We start from the raw sequence: 24,901 nt of genomic DNA, 5'->3' as shown, positions 1-24,901 counted from the left end.
CCTGGGTGAGGAACGTGCTGTGTTCACACATCCCCAGGCACCGAGGCCCTCACTGTGCTACAGCTCTTTGGGTCAGTGTTTTTTTGCTATGGATTGTACTCTGAATTGTTCCCCTGGACAAGACAGATGTTTTTGGAGGAGAATGAGGAGCACAGTGATGACTGGGATAGCAGAAAACCTGAAAGAGGAGGAGAGATTGCTGAAAAGCAAAAATAACCATGCCTAGACATCAGCAACCCAAGGGGTGGTTTCTAAGGCTGCCCAGCACAGGTGCTCCAGCTGTGACCTTCCCTGTGCACAGAGCCACCACCCTGGCACCTTTAGGGTGCCAGCAGAAGCTCCTGGCCCCATTTGGGCCACCTTGTGCCCTTTGTGACCAGCCCCTCCTGGGGCTTTGTCCTGCTGGGTGTGAAAGAAGGGGAGAAAGTTACAGAAGGTCAGGTGGGTGTTCAGGGTGAATCTGCTAGGTAGAGGGGGAAAAGGAGCAGGGTTAACATGGAGAGAGCTCTTTTTTGTGAGGACTTTGGTGATCCAGAGCAAATCCAGGGCAGGTCTGCTCTTGTCCTTCCTTTTCCCTCGACTTCCTTCATAAACATGGATGCAGCAGGGCCACAACCACAGGGACAGCAGGGCCTGAGTACATTAAACCCGTAAAACCCCTGAAAAAACACCCCAAACCCACTGTTCCCTATCCAGAACCCACTGCACTGAAAAAATTTCAGGATTTTGAAGTAGCTCAGTGCTTGACCTAAGTAGCTGGACTTGTTAGGCCATGGGTTGAACTTGATGTGAAGCCTAAGGCTGTGCTGTGTCAGGCAGAGATGGATCAGAAGGAAGCCAGGAGCTGACAATCTGATCAATAATAATAGTAAAGATCATTAATAATAGTTAGAATAGACAAAACTGCAGTTAAAATATTACCTTAAAATGCTGGAGTAGTTGTGGTCTGTGTACTGGAACATGGTATGGGGTTCCATCAGAGTGTGGACTAACAGAACCAACCAAAACCCACCTGAGGGGTGTGAAACAACCCAAACAGCAATGCATTGAAGGGTGAGAAGGACCCCAGGCTCTTGGTGTGAGGGAGATGGAATGAAACTTCAATTGCCAGGCATTTCTTTGTTCAGGGTCCCTCCTCTCAGCCACCAGCTTGGGCAGCTGAATACCAGGACTGATCTGTGCCAACAAACCCATAGGGATGAGAAGCTCAGGTAAAACCTTGTGCTGTGCCTATCGGGGAGATGTGGGCAGGGCTCCTCAGCTGCCCCGAGCTCTGTGTAACCCCTACCAGCCCTCAACCCCTTCTGCCACCATTTTTTCCCCTTTCCCAGCTGCAATGTGCTCAGCATGGCCAGGCTGTGACCTGCAGCATCCCCAGGGCTTGCCTTGCTGCTGGTGGGGAGCCCAAGAGCTCACCACGGTTGGAAAAGTGACCTTTATTTAAAAAATAAAAAGAGCAACAAACCCCAGATGTTCTGCAATAAACCCCTTGTGCTGTCTTGTCCCAACACGTGTGCTGTGTCCCTGCTGGCCTCTGTGGGGACACCAGGCTGGCAGCCACCTCCCCTGCTCCTGTCGCGGCCGGGAATGTCACACCGGAGCGGCACCATGGCCCGCAGCAGGCGCTAATGCGGGTCCGGCTGTTCCAGCCCTCTCTGCCTCCTGCTCCGGCGGGCCGGGGCTGTCCCTGCCCGGGGTGACAGGCTGGGGACCCCGGGAGATGCCGTGCTGGCCCGGAGCATCCCTGGGCTGCGGGAGGAGTCGCTCCCGTGTGGAGTAAAACGAACCCAAACAAGATAAAGTAGTGGCAGCGTGTGATGGGGTGCGAGTCAGTCCTCGGCGGCTACACCAGCCCCGCCGCCTTCTCCTGCACGTTGTACTCCTTGCTCCTCTTCACCTTCCAGCTGATGAGCGCCAGCAGCACGGTGCCCACCACCTTGTAGCCCACCTGCAGCCCCAGGTATCTGCCGGGAGAAGAGCGGGGACATGTCACATCCGCAGCTGGCACTTCCAGCCGGGCCCGGGGAGGCCAGGGCACACACAGCGTACCTGTTTCGGAGGAAATCGTTGTTGTAGTAGGCGCAGAAGCGGCCCGGGGCGCACTGCTGCTGCTGCCAGTAGATGCAGGAGGAGTCGATGAGGGCTCCGAACATGGCCGGGGCCGGCAGCCAGGCTGGCGGGGAGAGAGGATGGAGTCAGCGCTGATCCCGAGGAGGCTCGGTGCCTCCTGCGGCTCCAGCAGCCCCGCAGCCTCATTCAGGGATGAGCACTCACCCAGCAGTCTCATCAGCAAGAACTGGACTCCGATGGCGAACGACTTCTCATCCTGGTTCACCACCCTGCAGGGGAGAAGCCACAGGAAGCCTGTTGTAGTGTGTTTTTATACTTTGTAATACTTTGTAACAGTGTAGGTTTTGTATCTCCGTATTTTTCCCAAATGGTTAACCTCAGATTGTATCCCCTCCCTTTACCTGTGTAATCCCTTTCCTTTGCTGAGATCATCCCCAAATCCCACCCTGGCTCTCTGTCAATCACTCAGCATCCCATCCCTCCATCTAGAAGCTTCGGTCCAGGATGTCGAGTGATCAGCCAGAGGCTTGGGGGTCAGCCCCCCAAGCCTTGCCCCACACGCTGTCCTAAATGTCTGTCCCCCAGTACCCATCCCTCAGGGTCACTTGTTGGTTAGTAAATGTTCTCTACTTTCAGTTTCCACCTCCCTTTAAATGTAACCTTGGCACATCTCCCGGGGTTCTCAGCAGGAGCCTCCTGAGGTGTGGGGGCTCCTTTGGGACTCCTAGAATAAAACCTTGGATTAACCCCTGCTAAGAGTCAGCCCTTTATCAATACCAATGTCTCTGGTATCTCTTCTGCCGCAAAGGTGACCAGCCTAGGTACCCTCAGTACCCTCAGGGCATGGGAGAGTGTCTCCCTGCTGTCAGCTGTGTCGGGGTTCCTGAGAGGCTCCCAGAGAGACAGAGACAGAGCTGCTGGCCCTGAACTTGGCCAAGACTTGGGCTGGTTGCACGTTTATGACATCCCATCGATCCCATGATATCGGCTCCCCCCTGGGACTGAGGGCCCCGCACACCACTCACCGTAACACCATCATGTACAGGGGGTTGTGGGACAGGCAGGCGACCAGGGCAGCAAAGGAGATGAGGAATATGGCAGGAAGGAGCATGTGGGAGCAGCTGACTGGACAAGAGCCCGTGTAGGTGGAGAACAGCTCATTCCCATTCAGGGAACAGTTGTGGTAGATCTGTTGGAAGCGTTTGGAACAAAACAGACGTCAGACTCCCAGCTCCAGCAGCAGCCTTCTTGGGATAAATCATCCCACATCCCTGTGCAGGACACCCATAAGAGCACCAGCTCCAGTTATAAGGCACAGCCATGGTATCCTGTAATGGGATTTGCCACCATCCGTGTTCCTCCAAGCAGGTTCCTGGGCCTTACAGCAATTCTCCAGGGCACCTTCCCAGGGCTCAGCACACCTTGTGGGAAAGGTTCCACCCCCTTGTTGCATTTGTTGGGCTCCTGCAGTATCACTCCACTATTCCCAGCAAGGCTGCTTTGCTACCCACTTGCTTCACTCACCTTTTGCCTGGGGTTGGAGGGGTTGGTGGTGCTGTTGGTGCAGCCAGCGAAGCAGGGGGAGATGTATTCCGTGGTGTTTTTCCAGCACACGGGGTGGAAGATCTGCTTAGAGCACTGACACCCAACCCGTGCCTTAACCTGCTGCTGGGAATTGGGTGTACTGCCAGAAAGGAGGGGGGAGAAATTGGTAAAAAGTTAAGAAGTAGGACAGGGGGAATTAAGAAAAAAATAAAAATCCCTTCTACTAGTTGAGCAGTTTTCCTGTTCCTGTTTGGGCTGGGACACTGCCAGCAGCAGCCTGGCCTTCTGCCAGCCCCTGATCCCTGCAGGTACCTCTGGAAGCGTGCAGTGAATGTCACAGGAATTATGTTATGTCTACAAACAAGTACTGACACACTTCTTTTCTCTTTTTTTTCTAAGCTGGAAATTAATCTCAGCCTGTAGAAATGGACCTGGGCTCCATCCAGAGCTGCACAAACAGATGTGTGAACAGCCACAGCTGGAAACACCACATGGACACAAACTGAAAGTGGGCACGATCCCAAACAAGCCTGATGGCTGTGGAAGTGAAGAGGACAAACCCAAATCTGCCCTGTCTTCCCTCAGTCCCCCAAGGAGTGAATCTGCTGGAGTCTGAGTCCTGCAGGAATGTGGCACTGGGGAGCTGCCCTTGGGCAGGGTGGGATGGGGCTGCTCCACCCCCTGTGGGAAGATGGCATCAGAAATCTCTTCCTTGCTGGCAGTGCGCTGGGAAATGAGCTCAATGCACTTGACATCAAGCCCTGCTCGTACACAAATGTCATTTTTATCTTAGGAAGTCATGGTAAGAGCCAAAAATATCCACTGAGGTGAGGAGAAAGACAATGTCCAGCTGGAACACTGGGAGCGTGCGAGGCGATGTGGACACGATGTTACTAATTTTCCCCTAAAAATCCAGAGTGAAAAATTACACCCTGCTTTTTTGGCCTAGAAAATCATGGATAAACACCCTCCCAAGCTCTCTGGGCTCCGGAGCACCCAGATCTCCTCTCCATGCAGTGGGGATCAAGGAGCAAGAAGCATCGTGGTGATGTCTTCTTCCTCTCCACCTGCATGCGTCCCTCCCCACGGGTAAGAGCTGGAGAAAGGAGGATCTGGGAGCAGCCCCTGCATTACCTGGGGTGGTAGATGCCCTCGATGTGCCCTGTGGAGCAGCCCATGAAGAAGATGGGCAGGCAGATGAGGATGGAGAAGACGAGCACCACGACGGCGAAGCGCGGGATGGCGCGCAGGGAGAAGGAGAAGCGCTTCATGACGATCCCGCCCAGCAGCATCCCCAGCGCTGCTGCCGGCAGGTTCACGGCTCCTGCAGAGGGATGGAGCCTTCAGGGGGGCCCTGCCTGCCCAGATCCCCTCCATGGGCAGGGCACAGCTCTCTGGGCCCCACAGGAGTTGGGAGAACACACAGATCCAACTCTTGCCCAAGACAGGCAGTGGGGAACTTCAGGAAAGTCACCAACTACCCCAAAGTGAAACCCTCATCCAAAAATGAACTTTCACTCACTTCTTCTCCAGAATTTAAAAAGCCTGGGGAATATGGGCAGCTGGGTCCCTGCTGATGGATATTTTTGCCTCCATCCATGCTCACCTATGAGGAAGTTGGCCTGGGAGGGGGAGGCACCATACTGCTTCTCCAGGAATTTGTTGAGGAAGGTGGCCAGACCCGCAATGACGGAGGAGAAGCTGCACTGAGCCAGCACCAGGAGGATGAAGAGGGGGTTGAGCAGCAGCCTGATGAAGATCTTTGGGAATCCTACAGGGGAAACGTAGGAAAAATGTATTTTAGCTATTTGTACTGGGAGTAAACCTCCACCCTTAGCCTGTTCCCAGTAAGGATATCTGTGGGATGATGATGTTGATCTGCTGCGGATGCCTGTGGGCATGGGAAAGCAGGAGGGGAGACACCCTAATGTGTCCCAGCAGCTGGCAGCACCAGTGATGGGACATTGTGTCCTCTGGCCCCATCAACAGAGGCAGATGGACCCTGGGAGCAGCTCTGTTTATTTGGTCTCTTATGAGCTTTCTAATTAGCTGAGAGTGGTGGAGAGCCAGCCTCCATTAAAGCCCAAATAAAGAAGAGGGAGCTGACAGCTCCAGGATGTGACTGCAGTGGAGGAAGAGGCAAGGAGGGAGGGGCTTTATCTGGGAAGAAATCCTCCTGCAGCGAAAAGAGTCATTAATCTGGTGCCTCGGCAGTGACATCCCTCTCAAGCCTGTTTTGGCTCCACATAAACAGCGTCAGCTGCAGTGGGTGACCTCGTCAAGGAGCTGGTGGCGCCAGCAGCCCCGTGCCCACCCCTGGAGACCTCCCAGAGACCCTTTTCTGGCACACTCCTACCGCTTTGAGGTCCTCAGTGCAAAATTTGAAACAATTGAGGCCCCACAAAGGGAGGCTGTGCCCACCTTCCCCTGGTCCTTTCTCCCTTGTGGTGCTGGAGCTGATCCACACAGAGTGCTGGACTCCCAGCAAACCCCCTTGGTGTGAACCTGCCGGAGTGGGGGTCCCCACCCCACTTGGCCCAGCACAGCCCAGGATCCCCATCCACCCTCTCCTGGACCCCCCAGGAGTTTACTTTTGATGAATTCCAGCAGGGAGGTGTCCTGGGCAGCTCCTGTCTCCATCTTCCTGAGCATGCCGGCCTCCGTGTTCCGCTCCTGCAGGGAGAGAGGAGCAGCCTGTGCTGACAGGGCTGGCACTGTCCTGGCACAGGGAGGCTCTGCAGGGCCAGGGGCTGTCCCAGGGGCCTGTGACCCCCAGCCAAGCCTGGCAATTACAGCAAAGCCACATCCCATGTGCCCTGAGCATTTCTCCAGGCTGGGAGAGCTGGGAGTGTTCTCCTGGAGAAGAGAAGGCTCTGGGGAGAGCCCTCAGCCTAAAGGGGCTCCAAGAGAATTGGAGAGGGACTTGGGACAAGGGCCTGGAGTGATAGGACAAGGGGGAATGGCTTCACACTGCCATTAGGGTGAGATGGGATATTTGGGGACAAATTCTTGCAGTGGTGAGGCCCTGGCAGAGGGTATCCAGAGAAGCTGTGCCTGTCCCATCCCTGGAAGTGTCCAAGGCCAGGTTGGATGGGACTTGGAACAACCTGGCCTAGTGGAAGGTGTCCCTCCCCATGGCAGGATGAGCTTCAAGGTCCTTCCAACTCAAACCATTCCAGGATTCTATAATTAAAGGGGTGAATTATCTCAAAGATCACTGCAGCCCCTGAGCAGAGCAACAAGACAACAGCTTGCTGTTGGGAGGTTTTAAGAGCTTGGAAATCTTTCCTCCCCTGAACCCTGACAAAACACCTCCCCTTTAACTCTGCAAAAAGTCTGAAAATGAAAGTTAGAGATAGTTCAGCTCAAATCTGGGGAGCCCTTTAGCCATAACTGCGAAATATTTGGGGTTTGATTTTACCTTTAAAGAATCAATGAGTAAACAATTTCAAAACAGAGCCAAATTATTTTGTAACAAACCTGGTGGGGTTTGGGTTTGAAACCACCAAAATTATACACATGAATTATTTTCCACCTTTTACAATTTGTTTTAATGGCAAAGGGTTGCTGGATTGCCTTCTTCCCTCCCACCGCTCTCCTCTGGGGACAGGTCTTCCCTCCCTGAGCACATCCCTGGCTCTGGAGATGAGGTCTCACCTCTCCTTTCAGCATGCACCGAGGGAAGAAGAAGTAGGGGATGGAGGTGAGCACCAGGCAGCCCGAGGAGATGAGCAGCCCCAGCCACCAGGCTCCGATCCAGCGCTGGTCGCTCGGCGTCAGCTCCACTGTCAGTGCAACACACAGGGACACTCTGTGAGAGATCGTGGGGGGACAGGGACACAGCTCCATGGGAATATGGGCTGGTGGAGCATGCAGAGTCACTGTGGGCACAACCCAAGCGTCTCTGCACTGGCATGTAAGAGAAATGGATGGAGGTGGGAGCTCCCTCCGGTGCTGGCAGCGAGACCGGCCCTGGTTGTGTTTGATCTGCGTTTTCCCTGGCTAGGGAAACAACCACTGCCACTCATGCCAGCTGTACCAAGCCTCCCAGGTGAGTGCAGGATGGATTTGGTCACCATGGGAGCACACTGGTGGCACAGGTTCAGCTCTAACCCCTGAGCCAACCAGTGAGGCAGAGATTATGGGGGCCTGACTCCATCCTCTGCCCGGAGAGCACAGTGGGTTGGACCATGCTGCTGAGCCAAGACAGGGACTGGGAAAGGCTGTGCTGCTTTGCTGGAAAAAGTTGCTGTCCCATTGTTCCAGGCTGGGTCACTTTCTGCTCACAGGACCGAGGGAAGGCCCTGTGCTGGCAGAAGCTCCCGGTTTCCGAGTGCACCAAACTCCGGGCGCCTTCTCCGGAAAAAGGAGGAGAAGGTGAGAGCCTCTGTGTCTCCAGCACACACATCCTTTGGCTGGGCCAAGGGATGCTCAAGAGAGGTCTGACAGATTGCCTGGCCTGCCTTGGGGACACGGCTGCCCACGGCCAGGATGGAGCCATGGCCAGCTTGGGATGGGAGCTCCGTGCCAGGGTGTGACAGGAGAGGAGCCCACACCCCTGTGGAACAATCAGCCCACTTCCCCAAACAGGAGCACTCCACTCTGGAGCCTGGATGTCATCATGGAGCGACCAGGAGAGGCTGCTAAATCCGTCTGCCGCCGCGGGGAGGGGGCCAAGGCTGTTTGGCATTTCCTGCCCACGTTCATTTATTATTCTTATCAGGCACCGGACAAAAATGTCAGGCAGGCTCTGATCTCTCTAAGGAAACACAGGAAAAGCCACGTTAATGATGGAGCTGGGGAGAATTCTTTAGTGATTAAGTTACCAGAAATAATAAGCACATGCCATGGATAAAGCAAATTGTCCCTGTGGTGGCGTCAGCTCAGCCCCTTGCTCTGCACGTGCTGAGGAGGAGGAGGATGAGTACACCCAAGTTCTCTGTGTATCCATAGGGCAGTGCTTGCTCTCTGGTTCTCTTCTCCATCCCCGGATTCCTCAGGTTTCCCTGCTCCTCTCCACCATCACGCCAGGGTTGTGGGACACCTCCTCAGTGTGGTGGCAGCAGGCAGACCCAGCCATGACCTCCAGTGCAGCACCATGGGCTGGCCATTGGAATGTGCCTGCCCTGAGCTCTGCTTCGGTGGTGGTGTCAGGACCACCCGTATCTTATGAGGTGACAGAACCCAGTATGACTTTTCCAGGGCAGTGGGTTTTATGTGTCACAGGGCTGGTGGCTTCTGTCACCTTTCATCTCAGAGTGGCCTTGTGGCCCACAGAGGGTGTTTGGAGCCCGTGCTACCCGAGCAACACTCACCAGTGTGAACCCTCCCGATGTCCACGAAGAGCCGCAGCACCACGGAGCCCAGCAGGTATCCAAAGGCAGGGCCAAACACAGCAATGGCAAAGAGGATGGCTGGGAAAAGTGAGCACAGAGAGCCCCTGTGAGCAGGGAATTGTAGTTCCCATGCGGATGTGGCTTCTGTCTTCCCAGGAAATGCAGGAATGGTGGCACGACACACAGAGGGCAGAAAGCACCCTTCATCACAGTGAGAAGGTCCCCACTGCCCTAACACTGAAGGTGGTGTTTGTCTGACAGAACAGAGGGTGCAGGCACCTGCCTGTGGACAAATTCCCTCTGCTCTACTGCCATCAAGGCTTTGCTGACACCATACAAGTTGTCAGCTACATCATTAATATCCATGATATTCATGAGCCCCAGGGAGCAGCAGGGCACTAACATCCAGGTGATTGAGACCTTCGTGTCCTCTAAGATGCCAAGGGAAAAAACACATACTAATCCTCAGATTAAAGGAAAAATATTTTGGTTCAAATGTCAGGAGAGGTGAAAGATTCTGAGGGCAGAAAGGCCACCAGACCACCCTGGGTGTAGCTGAACCCTCACATTCCAAAATAGATAACCCATGAGGTCAGAACATTTTCCTTTCATTTGTTTGCAATGACAGGATCCAAGTTCCCTCCTTGAGAGAAACTCTTTACACAACTTTCTCAAGATGTTTAAAAGGAGGCAGTGAGCTTGAGCTGCATTGGACATAAAATGAAATGGGACTTGGGGAGATGGAATTTCTGCTACATTGAGGCAACCCTGGAGCCATTCACCCTGACAGACATTCCCATAGCACCTGTATTATAAACAACACACCAGTCCCTCTTTCCTTCTCCTTCAGGTTCCTTCAGTCCTCTTTGTTTTCCTTGCAGATTTGGGAATTCTAAGGGATCAGTGGGACAATTCATTGGACAGTGATCCCTCACTGCAGAGGGGAGACAAGGACGCTGGACCTTGGAGCAACCTGGGATAGTGGAAGGTCCCTGCCCAGGTGAACCTGGATGAGCTTTCAGGTCCCTTCCCACCCAAACTACTCTGGGATTCTGTGAAACAAAGTAATTGCCAGAAATGTTCCCACTTACCAACATAGAGTGGGGAATTGTTGGAGTCTGCAAAGTCGTCCACGTAGGATATCCCAAAGGGCTGGATGGGCACGGTGCCGATCCCGGCCAGCAGCTGGGCAATGACCATCATGGCCCACACGCTGCTGGCCTCCTTCTCAGGGTCCTTGGTGCTGTTTGAGCACACAAATCTGCTCTCTGCATAGCACAGCTCATCCTGCCCCTGGCTTTTGTTACCTGGAAGGGGAAAAAAATGAGCATTTCAACACTGGGTACTGTATCCCCTGCCTCCTCCCACACTAAATCCCCAAATAGCAGGAATCTCCCAAAGTCACTGAGTAGGCACAAACTCCTGGATTTTGGAGGGATTGCTCATTTTATTCAGCAGTTCTTATTACCCTGTACTTCCTTTGGAGTATTATATGAGGTCAGCAAACAAGCAGACTATGATTTGAATCACACTTTTAAATAGTTCCATGACATGGAGTGAGGCTGCTCTGGGTTTGACGAGGGCAGAGCTGACCCATGGCTGGTTTTTGCTGTCTCTGGTCTCTGCTCCCTTGTGGTACCCAGGCAGGAGCAGCGAGTGATGCCCTCTGGGGTCACCTGGCTGCCCTAAGCAGGACACCCTGCCCTGAATCCCTGCTGCCCCCATGGCTCAAGACTGGCCCAGCTCCTTCCAAAACATGGCCCTTGCTTCTTCATACAGCCCAGACACTGGAGGTCTTCACCCCGCTCCATGGAAATTCCAGCCAGGACTGAAGTATCCTCAAGAGGTGTTCACAGACTGAATGTGTTCTTTTCCATCAGGCAGTCCTCATAATGTCAATATCTCTGCCCTGTCCATCTGTTTTTGCAGTCCATCCTCTAATCCTGTTCAGTTTAGCAAAGGTGCTCTGCAAGAATTGTGTTCTGTGCAGAACTTTTGGGTCATTTCCATTCTGCATGGAAAAGTGAGCTGTCATTGTTCACATGAGCTGGTTCCCAAAGCCTTCCCAGTGAAAGCATCAATCTTCCTTGGGCTGGATCAGATCAGGATCCTGGGCAGAGCAGAGCATGGGGACAGGGGAGCTTTGCTATCACAGAATTCCAGAATGGTTTGGGTTGGAAGGGACCTTAAACCCATCTCATTCCACCCCCTGCCATGGGCAGGGACAACTCCCACTATCCCAGGCTGCTCCAAGCCCTGTCCAACCTGGCCTTGGACACTTCAGGGATGCAGGGGCAGCCACAGCTTCTCTGGGCACCCTGTGCCAGGGCCTCAGCACCCTCACAGAGAATTTCTCCCTAATATTTAATCTAAACCTACTGTCTCAGAGAAACTGTGGCTGCCCCATCCCTGCAAGTGTTCAAAGACAGTCTTGGAGCCACCTGGGACAGTGGAAGGTGTCCCTGCTCATGGCACGGGGTGGAATGAGATGGGTTTAAGGTCCCTTCAAACTCAAGCCATTCCATGATTCTGTAACAACAGCTGGAATAACATGTGCAGGAGAGGCAGAAGAAACCCCACATGCAATTTTGGCATTCAGAAGGGGTTCCGAAGCTATAATCATGTCACGTTTGACCAGCAACTTCCCACCTTAAGGCTCCGTTCGAATCACGCGTGCCCTGGAAACACCCCCTTGTTTTGGGGGGCAGTCACACATCACCCCTGTGGAGCAGCTGATGGGGGTGTGTGGGGGCCCAGGCGGTGTCACTCACCCGTGCTGAGGGCAGTGTACTCGTAGGGGCCCGAGAGGAAGTGCGGCAGGGTGACCAGGAAGGCGCCCAGCGCCAGCAGCAGCCCGCCCAGGCCGATGACGCGCGGGCGGTGCACGCGGCTGCCGAAGTAGCTGACGAAGATGATGAGCACCACGTTGCCAATCTGGAACAGGCACAGAGAACGGGGGGGAGTGTGAGAATCCACACAGAATCACAGAGTGATGGAGTTGGGAGAGACCTCTAAGATCATCGAGTGTCAGAACTCAGCGCATCCCTCCGGGTGTCCAGAGCTGCTAAGGGCCCTGCCGGGGGGGCTCAGAGACCCTGGCACGCAGCCCAGAACACCTGTGGGTTTGATTGTGACCCCTGGAGCAAGTTACCAGCTTTGTATGAGGACCTGAAAGTCATAGAAGCTAGGATAGTATAATAATAAAATTATCACAGGGTGAAAATGTAGATTTTGGGATTTTTGGAATGGCGGTTTTGGGGACAAGATGGAGGAACTTGGGCATGCCCAGCCTTTCTTCTTCTTCTTCTTCTTGGTCTCAATATTTTGCTGTGATGTTGGCACCTTGGAATTGGTTTAGAATAGAAGTGCACTGTCTAACACAGGTGATAGGTATTGGGAATTAAGTGTAAATATGTTATAAGTAGTTTGTAGTATAAAAGGACAACACTGCCCTGGGGGCGGTCAGAGTGCCTGTGGCTGCCCTGCTGAGCAGACCTCAGCTGGGCAGAAAGAAAAAAAAACATTTATAAATAAGAATTTTATAAATAAGAATTAATAAACAACTTCAAGACCGAAAACTGAAGAGCTCCGACTGGTTCTTTGGACGCACGGGCTGAAACAGAGACATTCTGCACATCTCAGGCTGCAATTAAAAACTAAACTCTAAGAATCGAGTCCAACCTGTGCCCTAACACCTCAACCAGACCATATCACCAAGTGCCATGTCCAGTCTTTAAACACACCCACAGATGGTGATTCTGCCACCTCCCTGGGAAGAGCATCCCAGTGCTTTATTATTCTTTCACAGAAAGGGGACATCCAGGCCCTATGGCTGCGTCTGGGGGGTGGGCAGGGCTCTCATCAGGAAGGGTCTGGCCCTCACAGGAGCAGGAGCATCCCCAAGTGCCCATGTCTCCAAGTGCCACATCCACAGGTCTGTTAAACCCCTCCAAGGATGGGCAGCTGTGCCAGGGCTGGGCAGCCCTTTCTGGGAGGAAATTTTCTCTCATACACAAACTAAAACCCCCCTGGCCCAGCTTGAGGTAATTTCCTCTTGTCCTGTCCCTTGTTCCCTGGCAGAAGAGATTGACTGAAGTGGCATAAACTGACAATTCCTCCAAAACCAGCAAGGAATGAAACACATTGCCTCCACTCCTGTGACTCAAACAGACATGAGCTCTGCTACAAAGTCCAGCTCACTGCAAATATTTATGACCCTGGGCATTTGCAACTGCAGACAGCATCAACTAGAAAGGCATGAAACCACACAGCTTGCTCAGGCAAGTGGGTGAACACCACAAAATTCCCATTACAAGGGCTTTAACAGGACAACCTAAACATCATTTTAGCTCTGGCATGTTGAAGCTGTCTCTGCTCATTGCAGGGGGTTGAGCAAGATGGCCTTTAAAGGTCCCTTCCAACCCAAACCACTCCGTGATTCTATGTATGGCTAAGAAAACTCTGTATTTATGTTTGTGTGGGCTCCCTTGTTTGTCTCTCTGTGGGTTTTGTTCTTGGAATTGCTGTAGGCACCAACGCACTAAGATTGTTGTCCTGGACAGGCAGGGCACCTCACACAGTCACAGACAGCAGGAAGTCTCAGTGGGCCCTGAGACATCTTTTTAATCCCAAATGCCCATGCTGGTCGAGGTAAGACTGGGGCATCCACTTGCCCAGGGATCCAGGAAGATTCCCAGTGTCCAGATTCTTGATGGAGCATCCCCTGTGCTCACCAGGGAGCAAGTGTGCTGCCACTTGGTGCCAGCAAAAAACTCCCTGCCAGCAGATCTTTTCCTGTCATTTCCCAGGCCTCGAAGAGCTGCTAGGAAGAACAGAATTCCTGGAAACGTGAAGGAGGAAACTTATTCCAAGGGATTTCTTGATAAGAAAGTGTTTGTGAGAAAATCCTCAGCCAGCTCAGCAGTATGCCTTAAACTGCCCCAGGGCAGGGTTAGGTGGGATATTGGGAAGAAATTCTTCCCTGTGAGGGTGGGGAGGCCCTGGCAGAAGTTGCCCAGAGAAGCTGTGGCTGCTTTTGGATCCCTGGAAGTGTTGAAGGCAGGGTTAGATGGCGTTTGGAGCCACCTGGGCTAGTGGAAGGCGTCCCTGCCCATGACAGGGGGTGCAATGAGATGGGATGAACTTTAAGATCCTTTTCAACCCAAACCATTCTGGAATTCCATCCAGTGTAAGTCTCCTCTTGTCCAAGGGCCACCCCCACAGGACCCCCCATTCCCCCTGGACGTGGCAGAGCAGAATGAGGTGTGGGGAGGTGTCCCAGGGCACAGCACAGCTGCCCTCCCAGCACACGGAGCCTGAGGAAGCCCTGGCTGTAAGCAGCCCCGTTTTGGGAAGGTGCCCCCCAAATCCTGGCCACCCTTTGGGTGCTGCTGTCCCAGTTACCTCGTGCAAGCTGGAGATGAAGCCTGAGGAGAGGCTGGAGAGCCCGAAGCGCTTCTCGATGGTGGTGAGGCTGCTCTTGAAGTTGGCGCTGTAGAGGAGCTGGGAGAGCTGCAGGAGCCCATGGCACAGCACAAACACCTGTGGGCAGACAGAGAGAGCCACCCCAGTGAGGACCCAGTGGGAATCACAGACTCAGTAAGGCTGGAAAAGACCTCCAAGGCCATCAGGTCCAGCCTTTGACGGGGTACTGCCATGCCAACTAAACCTTATTGAGAAGTGCCACATCTACTTGCTGTTTGGACACTTCCAGGGATGGTGTCCCCACCACTTCCCTGGGCAGCCTGCTCCAATGATTAACCACTCTTTCAGGGAAGAATTTTCCCTGATGTTTGATGTGGGCCTCTCCATGCACCCTTTGAGGCCATGTGAGACCACAGTGCCCTGCTGCTGGTGACCACATCCTGATGAGTGTATTCCAGCTGGCTTTGGCCACTGGCAAATGCACCTCTGGCATGGAGCATCCTGCGATTACTCAGCTGGAAAATCAATTAACTGAACCTGCTCCAAGGGGTGGTGCTAGAAAAAGTTTAAAAAGGGCGTTAAAAGCCCCAGAGGGAGAGGATGAAATATGCACAGCGTATTTCTCACTACTGGAAGATTCCAAAATAGGATTCCAAACCCAGCACCTTCCCTTGAGCTGGGCAGTGAGCCGAGCCAGGAGCCAAGGTGAGCAGAGGCAAGGAAGGCAATACAGAGAGTTTGGGAGCAATCTGGCTGAAATAGCCTGGGTGGGCTGCGAGAGGAGAGCTCTCTCAGCCAGGCATGCAAGAGGCAGCTCATGCAAGTGCCTTTTGATCTATATTTAGTCAGAACAGTTTTCCTTTATTTTTCTTGGAATGGAACGCATCCATGTGGTGCCAAAAGCATTTCAAAATCAATTTTTGAAAATCCCAACAAACAAATAATAATAATAAAAAAACCAAATGGGGGAAGGTCTTTTAATTTAAATTCACAGGAAATCAAATATTTGCTGAATACCGGAAGAGTGTCCCTCAATGATAACGTCGGGAAGTGCAAGATGATGGAATGGGGGATCAAAGGGCTGACATTCCTGATGTTCTTGGCCAGAACAGCAGCAATAGTCCTTATGAGTATTTATCTGAAGGGCGGTAGCACCCAGTAGTCTTGAGCCATTAAATGATTAAAAAAAATAATCAAAAAAGACCAGCTTGGAGGATGCAAATTCCATCAGTGGGTGGAGTTTGGTTTAGGGAGCAGGGGATGATGCATGGCCAGCCCCAGCAATTGTAGCAGAATTTGGGTAGAAGATGGGCAAGAAAATGGTTTCTTGGGAGTCTTCTTCTGTGAAGGAAGAGAGATCCAGCCAACAGACTTGGCTGGGAATCTAAAAGCATAACGGATGGGAGAGACAGAAAAAGAGAAGAGGATGGAGATGAAGGAGAAAATGGAGCTCTGGCAGTGCGAGGGCAGGCTTAAAAAAACCTGGAGACCATGGGGAAGATGAAGGAGAAAGACAAACACCTCAAAATGAGGAAAGAAGGATCACAGGCTGCCATCACAGAGTCCCCAGCCACATCTGGGAGGGGTGAGAGCAGACAGGCTGGCATCAGGCTGGCATCAGGCTGGCATCAGGCTGGCACTGCCATTGCAATAACCAGGAGAGGACAAAGTCCCAAGCTGGGACTTTGCCCCGACAAAAAGCTGCAGAACAGGAATTTGGGGTGTAACGTGGGAAATCCTCCCAGACAGGGCCAAAGTGGAAGTGAAATATCTGCCAGTAAACTCTTGAAGATGAATGACCTCTCCATCCTCCCACCATCAGCTCCCACACTTGAAATCCCATCCCAGGACAAAATCCTGTGGGTGGAAGCCGGATCCACCACTTCCCCAGGCCTGGCTTGGAATCATCGTTGGGTTGATCTGGAGCAGAGGGGTGAGGATGGCAGCTGGGGAGGGGCTCTTGTTGCCAGAGAACATCAGTTTGAGTCCATGTGGCTCTGGGCAGGCCCTAGAGAAGGCACAGGAGCAAGGAAGTGCTGGTTGAACAGCAGCAGTCTGGGAGCCCCAGAGCAGCTGGACACAGAGCTCTCCTGCAGCCAGGCGCCAGCCAGGGAAGCAGAGCTGTTTACCAACAGGGAGGGAAGAGGGTGGATCACCAAGGCTGAATTTAGCACGGCAAATGTCAGCCTGACCCCAGGGCAGATGGGAACACAGAGTGTCACGGACAGAGGGGATGCTGGCACGGGGGGGAGACGAGAAGGAGAGGCAGCCTTGGTCCCCAGAATGGTGGGGGTGGCAGGAGATGGGCTGGAGGCATGGAAGGACCATGGCAGGAGAGGAGAGGGACAAGCCATGGGAGGAAAAGGCAGAGCTGCTCGGAGATGCCCTGAGATGCCTTGGTGATAACCTGGGATGGCCAAAACAGAGCCCTGGATCCCTGGGAACAAGCTGGGGCTGCCTGCCAGGAGGGAAGATGAGGTGGGAGAAATGCAGCTGGAGAGCAGCAGCAAAGGGAGAGGAAAGCCTTGGGGTGTGACTGCTTCCCCCTGCCCGTGGGTCCTTCTAATGCAGCTCGTGTCCGCAGGGTGAACCGGAAAGGCGGCAAAGCCTGGATGCTCCAGGGATGTGGGATGTGATCCCACCCTGAGACCACACAGCAGCCTCAGCCCTGGGATGTGCAGAGCTGGGAATGGGAGGGGAAGGGCAGGGGTGACTTTTCTTCTTGGGAAGAACCTGCCCCCCCAAACAGCCAGAGAAAGGCAAAACAACCTTGGCTCCGGGACTTGTGCAGCGGAGTCTGGCTTTTCCAGACACACTTCAAGTGTCTGGAGGTGAGATGAGGATTCTGATGAATTCCCAGGAATTCAGCAGACTCAGTTTTAATTATAATAAGGACATCCCAAACCTTGAAGGCTCCAAGCGCAAAAATATGAGAGAGAGCCTTACTTGGAGGGCTCCCCACAAGGAGTCCATGCACCCCCTGAGGCTGGTGGACATGGGGGGCACCATCCTCCTGCCTCTCCCATCCCTGTCTCTCTTCCCACGCCTTCCCATCCCCACATGCTCACCCTGACCACCCACAACCTGCCGGTGCACGGAAACCAGCCCCGTCCCGGCCCTTCCAGCTGCTCCAGATGTGCTGTGCTGCCCCAGGAGGGGAGGGAGCTGCCCTAATCCATCTTCCCCGATGACGAGAAGGGGCTCTTCAGGAGGAGCCGGGCTCGCTGGCGGGAGGTTTGGCTGATGCAAAGGGTGGGAGGCTGAGGAGATGGGGGCACTCCTGAGTGCTGACCCTCCGGAGCAGAGGCTCCCACGGGAGCCTGGAGCATTTCTGGAGCTGCAGGCAAGGAGGGCAGGCAGGCAGGGAGCAGCACAGGAGGGCCAAAGGCGCGCACCCACGCGGATGGACCTCCCCAAAATCCCCGCGGTTCCTTCGGAGCAATCCCGGCTCCAGGCTGTTTGCACAAGGCGCTTGACTCCCTTCCAAAAGGAGCTGCAGTTAGAAGGGAAGCAAACTCCTGGGGGACACAGGCTGCTGCCCCCACCCAGCTCGTGGGACCAGCGCCTCCCCAAAAGGGCAGAGCTTTTTCCAAAGGAAGAGAAACCCACCCCATGGCACAGAAGGGGGAGGACTGGTCCTTCCATGAGAGCTGGCAAGGATTCAGTCCATCCCAGCCTAGGCTTCCATCTGAGATGTGTCCAACAAATACTCAGGTTTCATTTCATAGAATAGAACCATCTCTGTGGAGCCTTCAGGATCTCCAGGAGCCAGGATAAGGCTCTTCCAGGTGGGAGCCTAACTCTGCTCTGCAGGGACCACAGGTTTGGGAGGATCCTGCTACACGTGGCATGGCCATTCCTCCAGCTGGAGGAGTGAGTTAAGGGTTAATTCCTTGCTGTGCTTCCACAGTTCCTGTTCAAATTCATCCCTCACCTCATTTTTCAGTGTCTTTTCCTTGGCAGCCCGGGTTGGAGATAATGAGAGTGGAAAAGACTCCAAGCTGCCTACCTCTGGAGTCTCCCTCCACTTTAATCTCCTGAGCTTGTGAAAGAAAAAAAAAGGAAAAGGAGGAGGAATTGTAGGAATTAATAAGAATATCCCCAAAATTTTAATAGGGAGAAGACAGTGTTTATTTTAGAGTAGGGAGATCCTCCAGCAGTAGGACAGCTGAGGACACCCAGCCCAAAAGAAATATATCAGCTGGATATGGAAAGTGTAGGGTTAGGGTTAAATAGAGTGAGGAAATACATCCCTCCGTGGCATCACTTTCCTATGGGCAGCTGCCTGGATTTGTAGACCAAGAAGCACCATGAAGGATGAAAAAAAGCACAGCATTTCCACAAAGGGAACCAAACACCCTGCACAGAGCCCATCCTTTGGCACAGAACCTCTGAGTCTGGCCCGATGGCAAAATTTGGCTTCTAAGTGGGATTTGTATTGCAAATAATAAAATAATGTATAAAGTAACCTGATCAGGGATTGTCTGAAGCACGCTGGAATGACGACTGTCTACTGCCAAGCCACACATGTTTTACACGCCCAGCTGTCACACGCAAAGACAATATTTGCTCTTTTTGCAACAAACACATGCACACGGGATTTCCTGGCACTGTATCCCTTCACAAGGCCCAGGTGAGCCCAGCTTTGCCCAGAACGGAGGTTTTTGGCTGTAGAGAATTGCTGAGGCAAACCCTCAGTGTGGGACGCTTCCCAAGAAAATACCCCCCTCAAAATAGGATGCTGGGCATCCCTCAGCCTCTCCTCCCCCTGGCAGGTTGGGTGGTTGGTGTTCCTTCATTCTTTCCCGAAGGTCTCTTTTCATTGTGGGCCATCAGGAGCCACTGAGGGTTTCCCTGGGGCAGGTCCAGGCTGGCAGTGCTGTGCCTGACCCACAAGTGTGTGCAAACACTGCTCCTGCCCGCCCGGCCTCGTGCTCCCTATCAGCGTCACTCCTCTCCCGTCCTGCTCCCATAATCTTATCTACACTGACCACTCCTTGCTTGTGTTTGGGCACCCAACCACCTCGCCCCTCATAAAATTACCTTGCCTCAGGTCTCCTAGACCTTGATCCCACTGAACTTTCCAACCCATCTTTTTCCTCATCCCACTGCTGGTGCTGCTGGTGGAGACCCAGGTCGTTCTTCCCTTCTGGAGCCTGATCCCACCAAAAGCAGATGTGAGCATAGTGTTGGACCATCCAAGCCCAGCACCATCACCACAAACGCTGGAAGACCCTGGTCCTTCTTCTCCTGTCACTGAGGACCCTCCTGGTGTCTTTGCCACAAACACTCATCACAGTGCCCAGAACTGCAAAATTGCGTTGATTTTCCTGCTTAAATCAATGCCTCTAATCAGCCATCACTTTCTCCTTTCCGTGTTCCCCTCTCCAAACCTACAGCCATGCTGCCTCCAGATCTGTGCCTTGATAAATCTCCTGTTCTGGCTAAACAAAGCCATTAATAATCTTTTCCAACAGGATATGAGAGCACAACTGGTACATCTCCAGGCTTCTAGAATACACTCCTCAGCAAATTCCTTTGGTCCCTTGGAAGGAAGGGACAAAAAACTTGAGCTGCTGCTGGGGGGACCTCAGACCCCAGGGCCAGGCTCCGTTTCCTCTGCAGGAGACATCCAGCCTCCCCAGGGAGGTGAGAGCTCCCTGCTCTGCTCGCTGCTCCCAACACCTTCACCCCAGGATGCTTTCAAGCCTTATCACACCCTGAGAGCCCACAGTCTCCTCCTGAAGCTGCTGTCCCCTCCCCTACCCTTCTTCCACTCCCTCCCTCTCCCTGCCCCAGTACAAACCCAATTTAAACCTCTCCTAAGGCTTTTAAATCTCTCTCTGGCTGACATAAGTGAGAATAATTCTCTGTTGTCCTCCTGTTTCCTTTTCCATGCCAGGCATGGAAAGAAAAGCCTCCCCCTGACTGCACTCACAACACTTTCACACTGCTCCTCTGTGCTCCCCAGCTTCCAGCTGAAACCAGTCCAGCTCCTCTAAATCAAAAGATATTTATAAAGCTCTCCTGCTTGTCATCTTTCTGGGGATCCCAAAATCAATTAAAATAGTTCAAAACCACGAATGAGACAGTAAAGGCGAAGAAGCCAGAGTAATTGAGGCTCTGTAAACAGAGAATTCCTGTGAAATAATCCTTCTCCAGTGGTTGCCTGGGAGCAGAAAATGGACATAGAATCACAGCCTCATTAAGGCTGGAAAGGACCTCCAAGATCATCAAGCCCAAGATGAGCTTAAATCACACGGCTGGGGCTCAGGACTGGGGGACACTGGTGGGGTCCCTGGCCATGGGGGGGTATCAAAAGCACCTTCTCCATCTTTCAGACCTGTTTCAGTCCTTTAGGCTGTGAGGTTCTCGGTGTCCCCAGTGCCACCAGGTGCTGGTGTCCAGCTGAAGGTTGGGCTCATGCTGCATTTGCTGAGCCCCAAACCCTGGTGCCAGTCAGCACAACCCTGAGAGCTCTGGTGAATGTCCAAGCAGAGGGATCAGAGAAATCATGGGATGTTTTGGGTGGGAAGGGAGCTTGAAGCCCATCCTGTTCCACCCTGCCATGGGCAGGGACACCTTCCACTCTCCCAGGCTGTTCCAAGCCCTGTCCAGCCTGGCCTTGGGCACTTCCAGGGATCCAGGAGCAGCCACAGCTTCTTGGACACCCTGGGCAGAACCTCAGCACCCTCACAGTGAAGAATTTCTCCCCAATATCCCACCTGAATGTCCCACCCTCACTCCCATCTCCACCAGTGCCGTGGGGTAAACGGGATGCTCCAGATTTGCGGCTGAGCTCAGAGCTCAGCAAAACCTCACAGCACCTGCAGTTTTGCGCTGTGCTGTGTCTTTTCCAGGGGGATGGGGGTGGCAGCAGCGGGCAGAGGGCTCGGCAGCCCCGGAGGCAGCGCGGGGCAGGCTCAGCCCGGCGCTATCAGCAGGGACCGAGCCCGCTCTGTGTCACTGCCCCGGCGCCGCAGACCCACGTGTGACCGGCAGTGACTCCGCAGCCCCACGCGGAGTCGTCACACCGGGCTCCAGGGCAGCTGGAACCGCACCTATCCAACCCACGGCCACACCACATCCACCGGGAATTGCTTCCTCAAGTGCAGCTGCACCGTTCCTGCATCCCCAGGAACCGCACCTATCCGAGCCCATGGCCACATCCCCACAGGGAATTGCTTCCTGAAGTGCAGCTGTGCCGCCCCTGCATCCCCAGGACTCCAACCCCATCCCATGGAATCCCCCAAACTGCCCCTTTCCTCCACCCTTCTCCCTCCCCGGTGCCCATCCCTGGCACCATTGTGTTCCCACACCTCCAAACATCGCTGGCAATGGGTTCAGCTTTCCAGTTCTGGAAAACACCCAGAGAGAGATGGCGTCTGGTGCAAGAGGTGGTGGTCCCTGCCACAGGCATCATGGAGGGGCGAGATGATGGAAAAATTATTTGTTATTTCAGCCCCAGCACTGCAAAAGACACCCTGGATATCATCCCGTCACATGGGCTTTGGGGATTAAATATGAGCTTTAGTGATTAACTCTTCCAAGTCTTAATTGTGTCCTTCCAGGCCTGTTGAAAGTAGGGAATTTTGTGTTGTTGGAAATGCTGTGAGGATGTTGTGTCTGATGGTTCTGGGGAGGGCGATGCCCACAGCTTCCCATAAAATCTGGGGCTGGATGAGGCTTTTTTATAATCCATCATTCATAGCAAAGTGGCTTCTTGTACAAATAACAGCTACAAACCCTTTCAAAGCCAGATGTTGGCCACACCTTGCCCTCTGATGACCATTCGCTCCAAAACTCCCCAAAACTGGAAATTCCCCACAGTGGAAATTCCACTGTGACACTTTGACATCCTACTCATTTTTGGAGGCTGAGGGAACTGACACTGCCCCCAGGCCAATCCTTTCTGACATGAAGCAGTTCTTTTGTTAATGTATATGCGTTTAATGCAAATGTCACAGGACAGGAAGAGTGAATAGGTCAGGAAAGGGTGGGGGATCTTGTTGCCTGTCAATTTATACATTTTTTTCTTAAAAGCAGGAATATTTCTCTGTGGGATGGGTGTCCTGACTGCCCACCATCCCAGATGGAGCACATCATCCAACGAGCTTGGATGGGTAGAGCTCAAACTGTTCCTTCGCTTGCCTGCACAGTGCCACTGCCAGGCTGCTGACTCTCTAAACCAGAAACAACCCTAAACTGCAAGTTTTGAAGTAAAAACTTTAAAAAGCAGTTTCAAAGCTTTCCTGCAGGCAATGGTTTTGCTGCCACAAGCAAAGTGACACTCCCAAGTCACCTGCCCTTGGCCAGATGCCCCTACAAGGTCCCATCCAAGTGCCCTGGGGCATGTGGGGTGCTGAGCACCCAGCCTGGCCCTGGGGCACCCACACCCCACACCCTGCGGCCGCCTGTGGGGTGTGCAGATGGAGCAGCGCTTATTTGTTGGGGCTTTTGTTTTTTAATCTGAAAGTTTGACATCCTGCAAGAGGGTTTGGCAATGTTTATTCACTCCAGGCTGTTTTTGCTTGCTGCCAGTTGCCAGAACAGAGCAAGAACTGCAAGAAGGGCTCTGGTTTTGGGTGACTTTACTCACCCCAGCTCAGGGTCGTTACTGCAGCAGCCTGGAGGGCGCTGGGGGCAAATTTTGCACCTCCAGCAGAGCAGAGGACAGATCAGCAGTCCCTTCCAGAGGAACATCAGTGTGGCCCAGGGTAATCTCCAGCTCTTTCTCCTGGAGACCACAGCCAAAAAATGTCATCAAGTCACCTGCTGGAATAGTCCAGGGGTATGTAATACCTTCAGGGGTATGGGAGTGGGAGGCACCACCTGGGTTCATGCCACCAGCCCCGTGGTACCCTACAGCATCCACAGAGCCCCAGCACAGCCCGGGGGGCAGCACCGTGCTCCGTGCCAGGGTGCTGGCAAACAAACCCCAAACCCATCCCGAGCACCACACCTTCTCCACGGCCACATATCCTGAAAACCCAGGGCTGGGAAGAGCTGACACAGCACACAGCAGACACAGAGGTGGGAAAGCACAGCCCGGCACGGAGGGTCCTGCCCGGCGGTGCCCCTGGCACATCCCAGGGCACATCCAGGGCACATCCCAGGGCACATCCCCGGGCAGCAGCCCTTCCCAAAAACTGCACTTGGTGCCCGTGCGAGGAGGTGCTGCCAGGAGAGGATGGAAATCCCCCCTTCCTTCCAGGGACATCCCGGGGACAGGAACCAGCACGGGCAGCAGCCTCGGGGCGCATCCAAACACGGGGAAAGAGCGGGAGGGGAGGAAAGGCAGGTGAGGGGCGGTGTGAGGGCAGCGGGATGGGACAGGTGACACAGGCTGGGGTGAGCGGTGTGCCCTCACACCAGCAGCCAGCTCAGGAGCCTGGAGCTCAGGCAGGGACCGGCGCCCAGGTGAGGAACGGGGCAGCCAGACCTGAAAACCCACCGAGTTTTGTTTCTGTCACTCAAAACCTCTGCTCATGTAAGTTTTTAAAGCAAGCCCGTGTTATTCTGAAAGAAAGCAGTGCTTTCTCCTCACACCAGGATGTGGTTAATCATTCCCCGAGCAGCAGCACACCGTGTACCAGGGCCGTGGGGAAGCTCACGGAGAGCCGCTCCATGGGGTGAAACACCCACGTGCCGAGCAGGGCATCACTCACAGAGCCCCCCGGGACTGCCCCGGGAGCTGCAATTCAAATTCTGCATCGCCAAACCCCCCTGGTTTCACGGGGGTGCCTGGGGTGGGCTGGGGACAGGGCAGCACCCCCCTCCCTCCCCGCCAGCATCCCTGCCCCATCCTTACCTTGATATTGCAGAAAAACCTCCTGGAGCAGGTGCCGGAGCTCTTGGGGATGTCAGCCGGGGGTTTGCCGACCTCGGGGCGGACTCCCATGGCGAGGGCTTCCCGGGAGCCCGGGGTTTGGGGGCTGCTCTGGGCCCGCACGGGCTGAGCCGGATCCCTGCGAGCCCGCGAGTGCGCCCGGCCGCGGCAGCGCCGAGCCCTTATAAACCGGCTCCGGGAGCGATGATGAAACGCTTTCTCCTCCCTCTTTCGCTCTGGGCGCCGAGGGAACTTTAAAGCCGCAGGAAGCCGCGGCAGCGCAGGTGGGGACGCTGCGGAGGGAGGGATGTGACAGCGCTCTGCGCACCCTGGGGACACGCAGCGCCCCGAGCCACCCCCGTGCCGCTGTGCCAGCCTGCGGGACAAGGAAACAGCGCTGGCAGTCTGAGAAAAACCACCGGGATTTTAATTCAAAGCTCTCCTTTCAGCAGCTGAGATTTGGCTCCCAGGTGGTGGGAGGGGGAAACTGGGTGGTCAGATGGAGAATCCTTCACCGGGCCGTGGGGTTTTGGAGGGACAGAAAACCGTCAGAGTTTGTTTTTATAGAAAAAGCTGCGTTGGTGAAGCTCCTGAGCGCTGCCCTTTTTCGCCAGCACCTCTCGGGGCTTTGTTTATGCAGAGCGCTGATTTATTTTGCAAGCTCCTCTCAGGGGGAAACGCGTAAGAAGGAGAAGGG

The 24,901-nt window shown here is 53.9% G+C and overlaps 1 protein-coding gene across 1 annotated transcript; it reads right to left on the bottom strand.

The window, feature by feature from the left end:
- Window positions 1–1,570: 1,570 nt before the first annotated feature.
- SLCO2A1 (solute carrier organic anion transporter family member 2A1) lies at window positions 1,571–24,276 on the bottom strand. The gene is made up of 14 exons (XM_058031298.1): window positions 24,187–24,276; window positions 14,355–14,492; window positions 11,723–11,885; window positions 10,043–10,258; window positions 8,931–9,029; window positions 7,273–7,400; window positions 6,207–6,288; window positions 5,222–5,386; window positions 4,750–4,939; window positions 3,595–3,754; window positions 3,096–3,259; window positions 2,275–2,339; window positions 2,050–2,173; window positions 1,571–1,964 (listed from the first exon to the last, which is right to left on the bottom strand). Exons 1-14 carry the CDS (start codon window positions 24,274–24,276, stop codon window positions 1,844–1,846), a joined length of 1,905 nt encoding a protein of 634 aa, XP_057887281.1. The 3' UTR covers window positions 1,571–1,843.
- Between the last annotated feature and the right edge of the window lie 625 nt (window positions 24,277–24,901).

Source organism: Melospiza georgiana, chromosome 10, assembly GCF_028018845.1.
Source record: "Melospiza georgiana isolate bMelGeo1 chromosome 10, bMelGeo1.pri, whole genome shotgun sequence".
NCBI classification, from domain to species: Eukaryota; Metazoa; Chordata; class Aves; order Passeriformes; family Passerellidae; genus Melospiza; species Melospiza georgiana.
This window is presented reverse-complemented; position numbering and strand designations above follow the sequence as displayed.